This window comes from Egretta garzetta, unplaced genomic scaffold, assembly GCF_000687185.1.
Source record: "Egretta garzetta isolate BGI_Z169 unplaced genomic scaffold, ASM68718v1 scaffold45, whole genome shotgun sequence".
Lineage (NCBI taxonomy): Eukaryota > Metazoa > Chordata > Aves > Pelecaniformes > Ardeidae > Egretta > Egretta garzetta.
Window position 1 is genome coordinate 8,142,181 of NW_009260028.1, and position 14,869 is coordinate 8,157,049.

At 43.8% G+C, this 14,869-nt stretch overlaps 1 protein-coding gene across 11 annotated transcripts in view; it reads left to right on the forward strand.

The window, feature by feature from the left end:
- Window positions 1–14,869, forward strand: part of SLC5A3 (solute carrier family 5 member 3) — a 21,486-nt gene that overhangs the window by 3,928 nt on the left and 2,689 nt on the right. Inside the window, exons 1-5 of one of the 11 annotated variants that reach the window (XM_035896364.1) lie at window positions 7,559–7,675; window positions 8,090–8,237; window positions 8,585–8,880; window positions 8,993–9,355; window positions 13,366–14,865. In XM_035896364.1, coding sequence (XP_035752257.1) covers window positions 13,668–14,865 — 1,198 coding nt within the window. In that variant the 5' untranslated portion in view covers window positions 7,559–7,675; window positions 8,090–8,237; window positions 8,585–8,880; window positions 8,993–9,355; window positions 13,366–13,667. The other 10 variants (XM_035896367.1, XM_035896371.1, XM_035896369.1 and 7 more) reach the window with 10 other exon arrangements.

A 14,869-nucleotide genomic window follows, 5' to 3' on the forward strand; every position in this document is an offset into this window, starting at 1 on the left:
GCCTCTTCCCTCGGGGCCGGCCCTGCCCTCGCCGCGCTCCGAAGCGGGGTTGCGCAGCGTGCTTCAGCCTCCCGTGTGTCTCTCCGCACTCACTCCTTCCCTTTTTTTTCCTTCCCCCCGCTCCTTTGGAGAGTTTGCTTAGTTGCTCCCCTAGAGCCGCAGTCCCCTTCTCTCCCCCCTCCCCTTTGCTCCGCAGGTAAGCAGATCCCACGCTCGGCGAAACAGATACATTTCTCCCTCTCTTACTCCCCCCCCTCCCCCCCGCCCCTTGCCTGGTGCAAGTGAACTTAGACCTCTCCTTGCTCCTCTCCCTTGGTGCCAGCACGTCCCCCTCTTCCTCTGCAGCACCAGCGCTTCCCATGGCCCCTGCGGTGGCTTGGCTGGGGGTACCCTGCTGGGTGGCAGCAGCCCCACGCTGGGTCCCCTCGCCTTGGAAGGCCTGGTGGTGGTGAGCCTTGGTGGGGGGAAGCAAGGACTCGGTCCAGCAAGCTCCCCTCGCGGGGTGCCAGCTCCCTGCCTCTCCAGCCCCCTCTCTACCAGGGAAGTCTTAAGAATTTTTTTTTTCCCCCCCCTTTCTTGCCGTTGCTAACACCAGTTGAGCTCTGATACGGCTCGCCATATCGCCCACGGGAAGGGTTGCTAGCCGTTGCCGCTGTTTTTGGCGGCGTGATGATAAGCCGTGGTACGAGCGGGTGAGGTTATATGACGCTCTGTCTATGTGACAAGAGCTGAATCAGTACGGGGGGTGTGTGTACTTGTTGGTAAAAATAAAATAGAAACGTTTCTGTGTAGATGGGACCCTTTATTTGGAAAATAATAGCTGATACTGGCCCTTCTCTAGCCTTGTTTGTCTGCTACTTTTCAGTTTAATATACAGTGCTGGTGTTGGAATGCAGCAGCACTTCTGCTGGGCTGTAACCCCTCTGATCTGACCCAGCGTGGACATGCTCGCTCTTGCATTTAACCTTCGCTTAAATGAACATGTGTATTTGTCATAGAATGGCAGGAAGATAAATAGCGTTGCTGTGTTTCTTTTGTAGTTATGGGAGCATGTCTTCATGTATTACATGTGCTACATATACTAGTACATTTCCATTCATTTTACATGTACCATCCACATGTCAGGGTTGGCTTTTTTTTTTTAAATTTGGCTTAACTCAGGTGAGTCCTCTAGTGGAGAAATACAGCAACAGGAGAAAAAAAAAAATCTGGAAAATTTGGTGACATTGCCGCACCACCTCATGGAGCAGCATTTGCTCTGACAAAACACGCTGCTTTTGGACTGGGTTTGTCAACGTGTGATTTATTCCCCCCCCCCGTATAAGCTGTAGGTAAGGTGATGAGGTGCTTTTTGTGTACATGCTGTTAATGTGGGAGATGCATTATGCTGTGCAGACACTGTAAATGCGGACCAGGACAGAAAGGTAGCAAATCTGATCTAACACCGAGACAGGAATAAACTGACTACTCTGAAAGGAGGCCATGGAGTGCTGCCTGGTGGAAGGGGTATTTGGTTCCTAGGACCTGAGCACAGAGACTCAGGGATAAGCTTTTAGCTGCAAGGTGCTTCCAATGAGCATCGATACACTCAGGACTTAACATCCGCAACCTTTGCCTCTTTGAAGTTTGACACTCTAGCGTATTCTTTCCTGATAGATGTATCTTAAGGTGGTTTCTAGCTCTGTGATTATCTTAAAACACTTAAGTTTTGGTTCAGGTGTACTGCTGTTTTTAACCTACCCTTGTTGTAACTCTAAAATTTAGAGAGTCTGTCTCTAAATGCTGTTTTTTTTGTTGCTGTTGACAGTACACCAGATCTAGGTGGTTTTTTTGTGTTCCAGTATCTTGCTACTGCTGCCTGTCTTGTGTAATGAGAACACCTGAAGAAGATTTCTGTAGTGGTTCTATGCTACATGGTGCTGCTGAATCCTGGCAGAGGGGTTGCTCTAATGGCCCCCATAGCGGTGCATGATCTCAACCATAATGCTAACTTAAATTAGTGAAAACATGGAGACCTGAATACGGGGATAATGAAACAGCCTGAAATTAGAGTGACTACATAACTTCTACCTGTAGAAGTTGGAGGGATTGTATACAGTCCTGAATAAATCACACTGCTTCTTAATGCTAGTGCTTCCTGATGAAGCTACCCTGGGCAGGTGTTTGCTGTCCTGCCATGTCAGTCCCTCTGTGCGGTGGCTGTGTGCTCCGGTGCCTACTTTCATCTCAGGCTTGAGCAAGTACTGACTCTTCTCTCGGTGTCTGTGGCATCCTTCCTCATTTCCAATGCTCTCCTGCCTTGTGGAAGAAAGCAAGCCCCTGCCTCCTGGCTTTCTTGCGCTTCAGGGCTGTCGTTAACTCCTGTGAGCTCCTGGGCAGCTTGAGCACAAACCTTCTCAGAGCTACAGTCTGGCAGACTTTCGTGGCTCTCTTCAGAGGCAAACTTTGTGATTCTGGGGGGTTCCCCCCACCCACAATTGTTTTTAATAGTTACCTTGGCTTTTTCATAGACCTAGGCAGAATAAATCCCTCAGATTAATTTTTGTGGCTTTAAACTCCGTTGCTCCCTAGCACTGCTTGTGTTCAAGTCGGGGATCCCTCCTCACCCTTCTCTTGCATGTGGCTTCTGTTGTGAACCATGGAGTGTACTGTGCAAGCTGGCCTCCTTCCTACTCAGCTAGCCTTGATGTGGCTACAGGGTGAGCGTGACCCCTCCATCCTGCCTGATGCTCCCAAGCCCCCCCACTTCTTGGTTGGCTTCCTCAGGGCCTCTTCAGCTTTCCTTTTGTGCCTTGAAAATGCAATGCCCGAGAGCTTGGTGGGCCAAGGGGGAGAACTTTTACTTTCAAACTTTGTCACCAGTTGTCTGCATGTACTTTTCGCAGAAGCTCCTGGCTTCGTTCTGAAGTCAGAGCTGAGCAGCCATTACCTGTCCTGCTTTGTAGGTAGCGTGTGATCAGGTGATTGACTTGCGCTAGAAATACCGTATTTGCAAATTGCCAGTGGGCAGAGCCCTTGATCAGCAGAGACCCCAGTCAGTGACTCTTAGGAAAACAATAATAAAAAACACCCCTAAAAGCATTCACAAAATAAATAAAAAACCCTACTTCTCTGTGGTATTGCTGTATTTCAAGAGCAGCTGCAGTGGGGGACTTGGATTGTCTGTGTGTAAGCATATGGAGGAGATGCTTTGGGAAAAGAAAGGTCAGTGAAGTGACTGGAATTTAGGATGAAAATAATGAATTTTGCCCACGTGTGTGGCTTTCTACGCTCCAACACGCAAATAACAAATAGTATGGTGGTGAGCTTGGGGAGTTTGATGGCAGATTTGTTATCAGTAGCGCACAGATTATGTAAACAACATGTTACCTACCCTCCAGAGCCTGAGTCAAAGACTACAGCTGGTAGAGGTGCAAAATGAAGACACAGCTGTTCATGCTCTAAACTTTACTATTCATAGCAAAAGATGAATTTCTAATTATTTCTAACTTTCTCCCAGGAGAGTCATCTTCGGCTTTCAGCGGGGGGATTATGGCAGAGCAGACCTGCTAGTGAATTAGCAGGACTTGCTGCTTGCTGGAGAAAGGAGAGCTCTTCAGGGAGGCTTCCTCTTCCTACCCTTCTCTTCCTGCCAAAACTCCCTTGAGAACCTGGGGAAGGAAGTTGGGGGGGCGGGTGGTGGGGGGAAAGGGAAGGAAGAGCTGGAAATGGCTTCCTATTGCTCTGATGCTGTTTTGCAGGCTGACCACAGGGCGGCAATGCGAGACACCCTCCAAGGAAAATTGGCAGCCTGGGGAACCTAGGACAGACAGAGAAGGTGGTGGTATTCCCATGCTGTTCTTGCTGCTGCTCGACTCTTGCGAGCTGGGACACCCGTCTTCAACAAAACAACTTTGTAACTGGAACTGAAGTGAATGGACAGTTTGAAAATGCTTTATATTGGAGTATTTCACTAAAAATGAGGAAGCATATTGATATTTTATTAGCAGCATGCTCTTCTCCCCCACTTCACCTGTAACGAAGGACAAGTGCATAGTATGTGTCATAGTCTAAAATCTAATTACCTTGTTTCACCGAATACCCGGATGAGGGGACCCATCCACCCACCTCTGTAATACTGCAGTGAATCTGGGCTCTCAGTTTGACTGGCATGTTCACACAACGTAACTTGTCTTCAGCATGTTTGTTGCCTTTGGAGAGCGTTTCCATGTTTCAAAAATTCCCTACCTGCTGTGGAGATCGTTAGTTATTTTAGGAAAGCCAAAGTAATGGGCAGTAGTGTTGCTTGACATCTTGACTATTACACTTAATTGCTGTGTAGGCAGCTGCAGCAATTGGGCTTTTGATATCTTAGTTGCTAGGAAGAAGGGGAGGGGGGAGAATGAAGAGGGCAGTAGGCAGGCAGATACTGGTTTTATTTTCTTTCCTTTCTGGTGAACCTACCTGTACTTACAGTTGCATTGTACATCTTCCCCACCCCTCTCCCCTACTTAGCAGGTTAAAATTACACAAAAGTTTTTCTCTCTCTTCTTTGACTTTTTTTCAGTAGGCTGAAACAGGTCTTCTTCACAGTATTGTGCCTAGCAGGGAAAGACGCTTGTGTCGGGGGGGTGGTGCTGGAAAGCAGATCAAAGAGTTGGAACTAAAAGACAAGATTGGAAAACCACAAGATCTAGTGTTGACTCTCCTGTAGGAGTCCGCTTTTTGTTTTCTGCCTTAAGCATTTCCATAAGAATAATTGGATTTTGAAGCGTGTGATGCAGACAGCATTTGAGAGTGATACTGTCTTGGCTGACATTTGCCACTTTTCAATCTTAAGAATTGAGAGCGGTCCTCTTCTAACTTTCTGCCAAGCGTGGGATATGTGCCTGGCTTGGGTATGGGGGGAGGTAGAAGATTATTCTCTTCTAAAAATGGTTTAAGCCTTTTTATAGTGGATAGTTGTTAGCTAGGTGAATTTGCGAAGTTGTCCAAAGTGAGTACTAAGTCAATGGCAAGAATAAGAGACTCAAAAGCTTCTTGGTTTGTACAGGCTTCTGCAGGGTATCAAGTGATGTGCTTGAGTGAGTATATGTAATGGGATGCCCTGGTTAACTCTGCTGCTCTTGTTCCCTAAGCTGTAGAGCCGCAAGCCTGAGCGCTGAGGCAGGACTATGGGCAGGCCCTTGTGTCCCTGCTGGGACTGGCAGACTTCAGCAGAATTTGGCTAGCCGCTCTTCAGTGGGCGGGAATGGCGGCTTAACCTTTAAGATAAGACTTCTCCTCTTTGCCCCTGTTACCTACTTAGCAATATGCTCTTCTTGCTTGGCTGTATCTCTCCTCATTTGTTCACTGTGTGTATGTATACATGTGGGTGCCTCATATATGTGAACAAGGAGATGCTTGTAAACTTCAGCGTGAGAGCAGGTTGTCTATCCTTTAACTGTTGGGAAAGAAGGAAGGAGAACCTGTTGTGATAAAATAGCGTTATTGCTCTCCATTGTTGTAAAAACCTTCAACAGTGACTGACTTTTAAAGATGCCCTTTGTATCACTTAGAATAAGCTGTTAAATTAATTCAAGTATGAATGTGTGTATATGTTTGCTTTTTTCCAATACATCATACATACCATATTTTGTAACGATGGAAGTTCTTGCTTTCTTTACACATTCTTTCAGGAGCTGATTTCTCCAATTCCTTTGTTCCAGAGCAATTAATGCTGGCAGTTTCTACCCAAAACCCACTTCAGAGGTTGTTGATTATTGATCAAGTAACTTATCTTGCTTTTTGTCAGGCTCCAGCCAGAGCAAGGCTGCTAATTCTTTGAGCCAAAGCTGTCCAGACTTCCTCTGCTACAAGTCTCTGGCAATGTAAGAGTTGCTTATGTGGAAGCAGTTGCTCAATAGAGCTGTGTATACCAGCCTCTGTGCAGCTTATCCGAGGGCAGCAGGAACCACTGGGCACCAGGTTGTTCGCTTTGAAACTGCCTGCCCAGTGGAGTGGAAAATAAAAGGGAGAATAGATAGGCGAAATAAAACTATGTAGAAGTGGAACAGGAAAGATGGGAAGTAAAAAATATGGAAAGTAAGGCAAGACCTGTATAAGTGAAGGACCTGTACTGTGGGAGCACTAGTGCAAATACTGGTGCTGGAAATGAGATACTAAATAAAATGCATCACCCCTGGTGAGGAGAGGGGAGGGAAAGAAATAGATGGTGTAAAGGAAGGGTCATGAACCCTAGAAATAAGATTGTGAGGAACTAAATAGGAACTGTTGTTGTGCTGTTTCTCACATCTTTTCTTCCTAATCCTGGTTTGTCCACCTGCAGGCCAATCCTTTTGCTTCAGTTATGCACATATCTAAGGCATAATAATTAAAAACAAAGGTACACGCGGAGCATGGATACAGGAGGGGAACGTGTTCAGTGGAGTTGATGTGTTTTGAGACTACTAGAAAAATCAGTGTTTGGTGGCTTTTAAATATAGGTAATTACAAAGCTTGATAGAATAGCACTGGTTGTTTTATAACAAAGATAACTTATTTAAGCCTTGTTTTGGTGTCTTAAAATCTCCAAGAAGGATCAGAAATCTTGTAAGAGCACCCAGCAGACTAGGAAGCTTGAAGAGCCTCAAACTTAAATTCTAGGATTATGTATGCCCCTGAAACTTCTGTCTCGCCTTTCAATGAAATTTGTGATGCTTTATGTTCTTGAAAAGATTGTGGGCAGCCATAAAAGTGATGGGAACTGGGAGAAGTCCTAAATAAGCGTAATGATCTTGGTTTTAATTTTTTATTCTCCCTAGAAGTTCATGGAAGAATTTGTTTGGAGTATTTTACCCTGTTGCATGGAGACTGACACTTCCACTATTCCTTTGTCATTCCCCAAGTAACTTCTGAAGTCTATACTCTCCTAGACAAAATCCTCTTCAAATGGGCTGAACCAGCACATTTGTCTAGGCTAGGAGTACGCCACTTAACATTGGTTACTGCTGAATGGTGATAACCGCCAACTGGATCACATCTTTACCTTGCAGCTAAAGAAAATGGTCATCTTTGATAGAGATTTTGCAACAATTTCTGATGGTGTGCTTCTAATATGGTGATCGTGTTTGTCCACTATGTCCAGAAAACTTGATTATGTGGTCCCAAATCCTCTACAGAGAGCAAATACTTACATGTTTGCTTATTTTACCCATTCTCTTGCTGTTGCTGTTAGTGACTAAGTACTTCATCAAACTAATTCAGGTAAATAGTACTTGCCAGTGGCAGTGGAAAATGTTTGTGCTTCTGAACTTTAGGTTGCCACAAGAAGGAATTTGAGTCTTCAGGCTCAGTGTCCCTCTGCAGCTTCCAACTTTGTATGTCAGCTGATGTCTTGACACGCTTACCTGGCAGGGAAAATTACGCCTGATGCTGCATGATTCCAGAATCTTCTGTTTTTTTGGCATCTCCTGGAGGAGATACCCCCTCCCACCTCCATTAAAATGGCTTGCTTTCCCAGTTTGCCCTATTGTGCCCTTTACTTAGCTACGGTTGACCACATGCCTTCTCAGTACCCTCTTCCCTCTTCTGCTTCCAGTTCCCGTGTAGAAGGAAGAACGTCATCTGTCTGCAGTTGCAAAGAAAAGCATGGTTTCCTTGCTGAGGGATGGAGCTGCTTATAGTGACAACCTATCTTCGGGCATCTCTGCCTCTGGTAGTCATCTGCTTGAGTTACGGCAGAGGCATGAATGCTGCTGCTGCTTATTTGCCAGGGAAGAGTGGCCCAGTTCCTCAGCAGTGCTGAGCGGCAGCTGTATTTTCTGCTCTCTTCATCAGAGAACCCAGATAACATCTGTCACCTGTGTAAACATAAGCCAATTCTTCATGCTGACAGGGGGAAAAGGAAGTACTTACCTACACACTTTCTTTAAACTAACAGTCAGTTTAACTTAAACTTGAGCTGATGAGCCAGTCTCTCTTAAGACATGAGTAAGGTGTCTACAGTTTGGCTAGGCAGGCGTGGAGAAGATCGCCTTTCTTTCTGGTATCTCTTTATTTTTAACAAATAAAAAGGAACTTTCTATCTCGTTTGTTCTTTCCCCTGCTTAACCCCTTCCTTCCCCTTTAGGTGTTTGGAGTTTTTGGAAGAACAGTGGGAGCAAATAAATCCACTATTCCTGACAGTGCTGGGGACTGACTCATGGGGAAAGAAACCATCCAAATGTAAATGCCACAGGCAGTGGCATGAAGTGGCTTTCTGAGGTGCTGCTGGTGATGTAGGTTTTGGACAATAAGCCATCTTCCTCTTGCTTTCCAATTCAACAGTACTGTAGCTTCTCTTGCGTTTACGGGGCACTGAATGAGCACTGTAATAAAGGTGCATCCTCTTCTGCTCCCCCCCCGCCCTCCTTAATTTGTGACTTGGTGGGAGACCTAAAACTACTACTCTAGCACTGTCAGTCACAGTGCCCTTCAGCTTAAGTTGGCCTTATGTTACTCCAGTTACTGCTTCTGTAATAGTCCAGAGTAGCATTACATTTCTGACTGGCAAATGCAGTGTAGTTCTCTGTTTCTGCTGCTGAACTGCATGCTGTGAGGTTACTTATTTCTCTCATTTCTTCAGCAGTCCTTTAGAAAAGCATCAAGAAGAATGTATTTTGGAGCAAGCTGCTGCTTCTGATGCTGCAGTAAAATGAAGACCAGAACTGGAGTGATTACTGAAACCCCAGCCAAAAAAAAAGTGCATTACTTGTTCATAACAACTCCTTTGAGTGACTGACTTGACTCTTGCACCTCAGATTGGACTTTTATAGTAGTGATGATTTGTAGAGTTGCCTCTGCGGCACCTGTGTTCTCCAAGGCCAGCAGAAGTGTTGATGCAGTACCACTTTGGGGCAGCAGAGCACGTGTGGCAAACAGGTTAGTCAGGCCGCTGCTGGTTCAGGTAACTCGTAAATGTGATACTCTTCTTTTCCAGCCTGTTAAGTTGCTGGGAATGCTAGTCCAGACCTTAACTGAAGTTATTTATTAGATGCTACAGGTCAACTTCTGCCTCCGAGCTTTCCTGCTTCCTATGACGTACCCTGTTTGTCTCATGTGGGATTCCCACCTGGCTCCACTGCCCCGGCTCCTGGTTTACAAGGGAAAGTCCTGAAACTGCAGTCCTGGATGTTTAGGGCTCTGTTGAGCATCTGGCAAGGATAGCCCCTGCTTTCTCAAGGGCATGTACTACATAAGGATAAGTTGATATGTATCAGTTACTCCATGAAGAACTATTTGTGCTCCTTTTTCTTGTGTTCTAGAGTGCTGCAATAAGTGGAATTAAGCTTTTTTTTTTTTCCTGAGAGATAGGTGACCTCAGACAACCTTGTGTTTACTGTGGAGCGGTGGACAGGTAGGAACTCACTGGTGTGTCTGTAGCAGGTGGCCTGCAGTGTGAGCAGGCCAGACAACATACTCGAGGGCTTGAATGTTGTACAGGCCTGCTCAAGGCACGAGATTTTTAGATTTTTATTCTTTTTTTTTTTTTCCCCTTTCTGTGAGAGAGATTGTTAGTATTTTCCATGTAGGTGTTGAGCCTGGCAATCTGGGTACATTGCTTCTGTGCAAGTGAGTTTTTCCATAGGTAAAATGCTACCAGTGTGAGTTAACGTACCCCTCCTTGAAGAAGGTGGAGAAGAAAAAACATTATTTCTAAGAAAGAACCTCAAAACTACCTTGAAGTCTATGAACATAGTTAAGTATGTACTTAATTTGCTAACAAATTATAGCAGTGGACATTCCTGTGCAACATGTGGGCATCTGCATCCTCAAATTAACCCTTAAAGCGTTGGCCATTGGGACTGACTCTTTAAGAGAAAAAGGGAAGTCAACTGAGAAACTTAATAGAAAAGCACTGTGGAGAAAGTTTTTCCTTTAGAACAATCATACAAATTTCTCCTAAAAATCCCACCCAAAATCTGCTTCACATCATCTAATATATCTTCAGGGAATTGCTTGAGACTTCCCCCCCCCCCCCAGCCCCCCCTTAAAGGACAGGCTGTCTGTTGGAGAGACATATGCATTGTTTCACCAAAGCTGTAGCTTTCTATCTTCAGACAAGAGGGAAGCACATTGTTTTGTGTCTTTGATATGATCCAGCCAGAAAACAGCCTTAGGGAAAAAAATCTGCAGTCCTTGGCAGCAGCACTGTCTTTCTGTCTTCTTTTTTTTTTTTTTTTTTGTCAGTGCCACAATGTACGCTGTTCTAATATCTTGAGATTAAACTTGCATGGGGCGTCTCAAAAGTCCTTCTTAAGACTTGAGGTCATAACTTGCTGAAAGTTCAGAGGGATGAGTCTCATTTTCGTAATGAAAAAAAAGTTCCAGGGTTATTTTAGAATTAGGTCTAATAAGAAACTGGTACAAGAAGCTACTTTAGTACAGTAATTTAGTGAGAGTGCAGCAAATTTGTAGCGGCTACTGAAAACTTTCCACCTTCCTGCTCAAGCAAGCTGAACCCTGCAAAGTTCAGATGTTGATTACAAAGGTGATGGTTCAGGTCTCTATAGACTGCTTATTTCAAATGCATGGTCTGGCTGTACCTTCCAGCGGAAAATGCTCAAGAAACTTCACGTATTATTTATTTTGGTTAGAATGAGCCCATTGTAGTTCGGCAAGTATCCTCACTGAGAAATGTCATGATTTACTCAAGGGCAGCTGCGTATTCTACTTACACGCTTTCCAGAGAGATTGAATATGCTTGTAATAGTCATACTGTGAGCTGGGTACCTCTTGTATCAAATAGACATAGTTTAACAATATTTTTGCGATTTATGCATATTACTGTATACTTCATTATAGTTTTGCAAGGTCATGCATTAACCTATAGGGAAGACGGCGGGAAGTGAACTGAAGTATTTTTAGTAACAGCAGGACAATAGAAGAGGGAAATGTGGGTTATTACTAATTCTTTAGCTTGCCCATTAATCTAATTTTTTGTATAGTAGTTTTTCCTCTTTCTGCTGTGTCTGAGTAAAATCTCTTCTTCCCCTTTCCTAAAATATTTATAGTTTTGGTATAAACATTATAATGTAGTTGCATTTGAAAATTCAGCTGAATGTAGTAAAAGATGCAACACTATTAAAGTGTTACTCAAAAGTGCCTAAAACTAAGAATAGTATATTATACTTGTATCTGATGGCGTCATACCATCTGAAGTGTTCATAATTTTGTGTTGGATTAAACTAATAGCCCATTTAACTTCTGCTGCATTTGTGGGTGGGGATAAATGTGAATTCTTCTATGGAAGAATTTAAAATACATCTGTGGTTTGAGGCTTATGATAAATTTAGCACACTACTGTAATCAGTCCATTTTGTGCCATGTCTCCATAGTCTCTCATTATTGGCTATAACTCCAGCAGAATGAATATCTGTATTCTCATGTGGGTTGGTGGTGGTGGTGGGGAACCCTTATTATCTTTTTTTGATTCTGAACTACTCTTGAAAAACAGCCAGCTCATACAAATAACATGATTGTGAATTTTTCTTTAAGGCTGAAGTTGTGGTTTGCTCTAAGCTATTTTTAAAATACATCTGTCTTAATGAGAAGTGCACATTCTTACATCAGCACCTTTGCTGCCTTCAGTAATGCACAAAGTAAGGCACAGGAGGGAGTGTGTGTATTTTCATCCTGAACTATAGTTTTTATTATGGTCTATCTGAGAATTTGTAATGGTTTTATTTACTTTTTTTTTAAACAAAACAAATATGCTACAAGGATGCTAAGCGGGAGACCACCCAAATACTAGAATGTGTTATCTGGGTGTTTGTATTAATCATAGGTTAACTAATAGGGAACTAGGAGCTTCAGTACAGTGCCAAAGCACTTCTGCAAATGAAGTGAAAGGGGGAGTGCCTGAAGTTGGTGCTTATAAGACTTCTAAGGCTAGTAGACCTTATGGCTAGAAGAAGGATCCAGTGATATTTTTTTTTTTTTTTTTTTTTTTTTGGTGCCTGCATTACCTTTACCAGTGGGTGGGAAAGAGGAATTGAGTTAGACCCTGCTCCTTATTCTTCTGTAATAATCTTGAATACTAAAGACTTGTGTTTTGGTCTTTAGACTCAACTGGTTCTTGGCTTTGGTCTTCTCTTCCTTTGCTGTGCCCATTTGGTGTAGGAAGTAGAAGAATCTCCAGTCCAGTGCTCTCTAAACCCATTAAATGGTTTTGGGTGGGTATAGGTAATTGATACCACCCATGGCATAAATAGGAGATAAGAGCATCCTATCTCCATGGCAGAGGCAGGAGCCAGTGTGCAGCTCTTCACTGCCCCTTCCTTTCCCACCTGTCTGGTTGTCTGCCCCAAGTCTTTTTATTATCCCCTTCCCTCCACTTTGAGTGCTTCAGTCCTGCTTGCCTAAATGAGTGCCTGTTTCTGGACATCCTTTGGTAGAATGGGGTGTGATTGGGACTTCAGGAATACAGCAGCAGCGTATACTTTGCCTCAAAACCCTCTACCTCTGATGTTAGTGATCCTCTCCATGCTTGGGTGCAAATGGACAGTGCTGGTAACAGCTCTTCCTGGCATCCTAGTGACTGTGACTGCTACCAAAATCCATCCGGTTCTCCCAAAAAATCCTGAAACCATGCAGGTGTGGGTATCAAAAGGCACATGGCAGACAAATACCCTAAAGCTGGATGTCAGGCATAGTTTTGCTTTTGTCACTTGCTTCACTTAGATTACATGGGATATGTATGAAGAGTGTTCAGAGTAAAGTGTAACCCTGTGATCATCTGTACCCCAGACAGGTGCAAGCTCGTCTAAAACCTGTGGAATAACCTTGATTCTCCAGCTGATCTTAAATTCATGTTGGTTTTTGACAGTGTTGTGACTTCACTTTGATTTTTAGCTGTAGCAGCCAGCTGGTGTCTCAAGTGCATGCATGTGATGCCAGGATCTATCAAGAATTGTGGGGTGCAGTGCTAGAACAATACAGGAAATGACTAGCCACGTTAATGCTCCTTAGCGGTTGGTTTTTGGTTTTTTTCCTAAGATCCTTTGAAAGAGGCAGGCCTGTTCAGTGGCTTGAGAAGTAGACTTGTGAGACTCTAAAGTAAAAGAAAATAAAATGTGGTTTTGTTCCTTGCCTTGTTCTGGGGAATTTGGGTCATTTAATACTCCAGAATTGCTGTGTCCCTTTAAGGTACTTGTAAACATTAAAGTTGACTTGTAAAAGGCGTTATCACTTAGTTCTACAAATAATTAATTATGTGTATTATGGGTTGCATAAATACAGCAGGAAATAAGGGGGAAAAATCTGTGGTGTTCAGTCATTGTTTTACTAGACTTCAAATTTTTTCTCATTACTTCATGAAATTCTTCTCTAATTCAATCTTTGTCTTTTGTCTTTGCTGCCTTGCAGGGTTGGTACAGTAGGCCTCACTAAACTTAGCTGCAACTAAGAATTTCTCCTACATCAACTGAGTTAAGGCTGATGCTCTTGTGGAATGTGGATTAAAAGTGCGTGCTAAGTTCCAAATTTCCATTTGAGAAGCGGAGAAAGTAAATGTACCACAACCACCAGCATCAGGACAGCAAACCAAGGGACAAAGAATTTGATCCACAGTGTTGATATATGTTAACTGGTTCACGTGTTGCTTAAAAGACGTTTGCTGGGGGGCGAGAAGTGGACGTCAGCTGTGCGAAGTCATTTTGTTTACAAAAATGAGGGCTTCTTTGGAAACAGCAGACATTGCCATTGTGGCACTGTACTTCGTGCTTGTAATGTGCATAGGTTTTTTTGCCATGTGGAAATACAATCGGAGCACCGTAAGTGGCTACTTTTTGGCAGGGCGTTCTATGACCTGGGTAGCTATTGGTGCATCTTTATTTGTGAGCAATATTGGAAGTGAACATTTCATTGGGCTCGCAGGATCTGGAGCGGCAAGTGGATTTGCAGTAGGTGCATGGGAATTCAACGCCTTAATGCTTTTGCAGCTTTTAGGATGGGTCTTCGTCCCAGTCTACATCCGGTCGGGAGTATACACCATGCCTGAATACTTGTCCAAGCGTTTTGGAGGGCATAGAATTCAAATATATTTTGCAGCATTGTCTCTAATTCTTTATATCTTCACCAAACTCTCAGTTGACTTGTATTCAGGGGCACTTTTTATCCAAGAATCGCTAGGTTGGAACCTCTATTTGTCAGTTATCCTCCTTATTGGAATGACTGCCCTGTTGACTGTGACTGGAGGTCTTGTGGCTGTCATCTACACAGACACCCTTCAAGCTCTGCTTATGATTGTTGGTGCCCTCACACTTATGATCATAAGTATTACGGAGGTTGGTGGGTTTGAAGAAGTTAAAAGAAGGTACATGTTGGCGTCGCCAAATATTACATCTATCTTGTTAACCTACAACATTTCCAATACCGATTCCTGCAATGTCGACCCAAAGCCTGATGCTCTTAAAATGTTGCGCGAGCCAACAGATGAAGATATTCCCTGGCCTGGATTTCTGTTGGGACAGACCCCAGCTTCTGTCTGGTACTGGTGTGCTGATCAAGTCATAGTTCAGAGAGTTTTAGCTGCAAAAAACATTGCTCATGCCAAAGGATCCACTCTGATGGCAGGCTTCTTAAAGCTGCTGCCGATGTTTATTATAGTTGTCCCAGGGATGATTTCACGAATACTGTTTGCAGATGATATCGCCTGCATTAATCCGGAACACTGTTTTCAAGTCTGCGGGAGCAGAGCTGGATGCTCTAACATCGCCTACCCACGTTTGGTGATGAAACTTGTGCCGGTTGGTCTGCGGGGACTGATGATGGCTGTGATGATTGCTGCACTGATGAGTGACTTGGACTCGATATTCAACAGTGCCAGCACCATATTCACACTTGACGTCTACAAACTCATTCGGAAGAG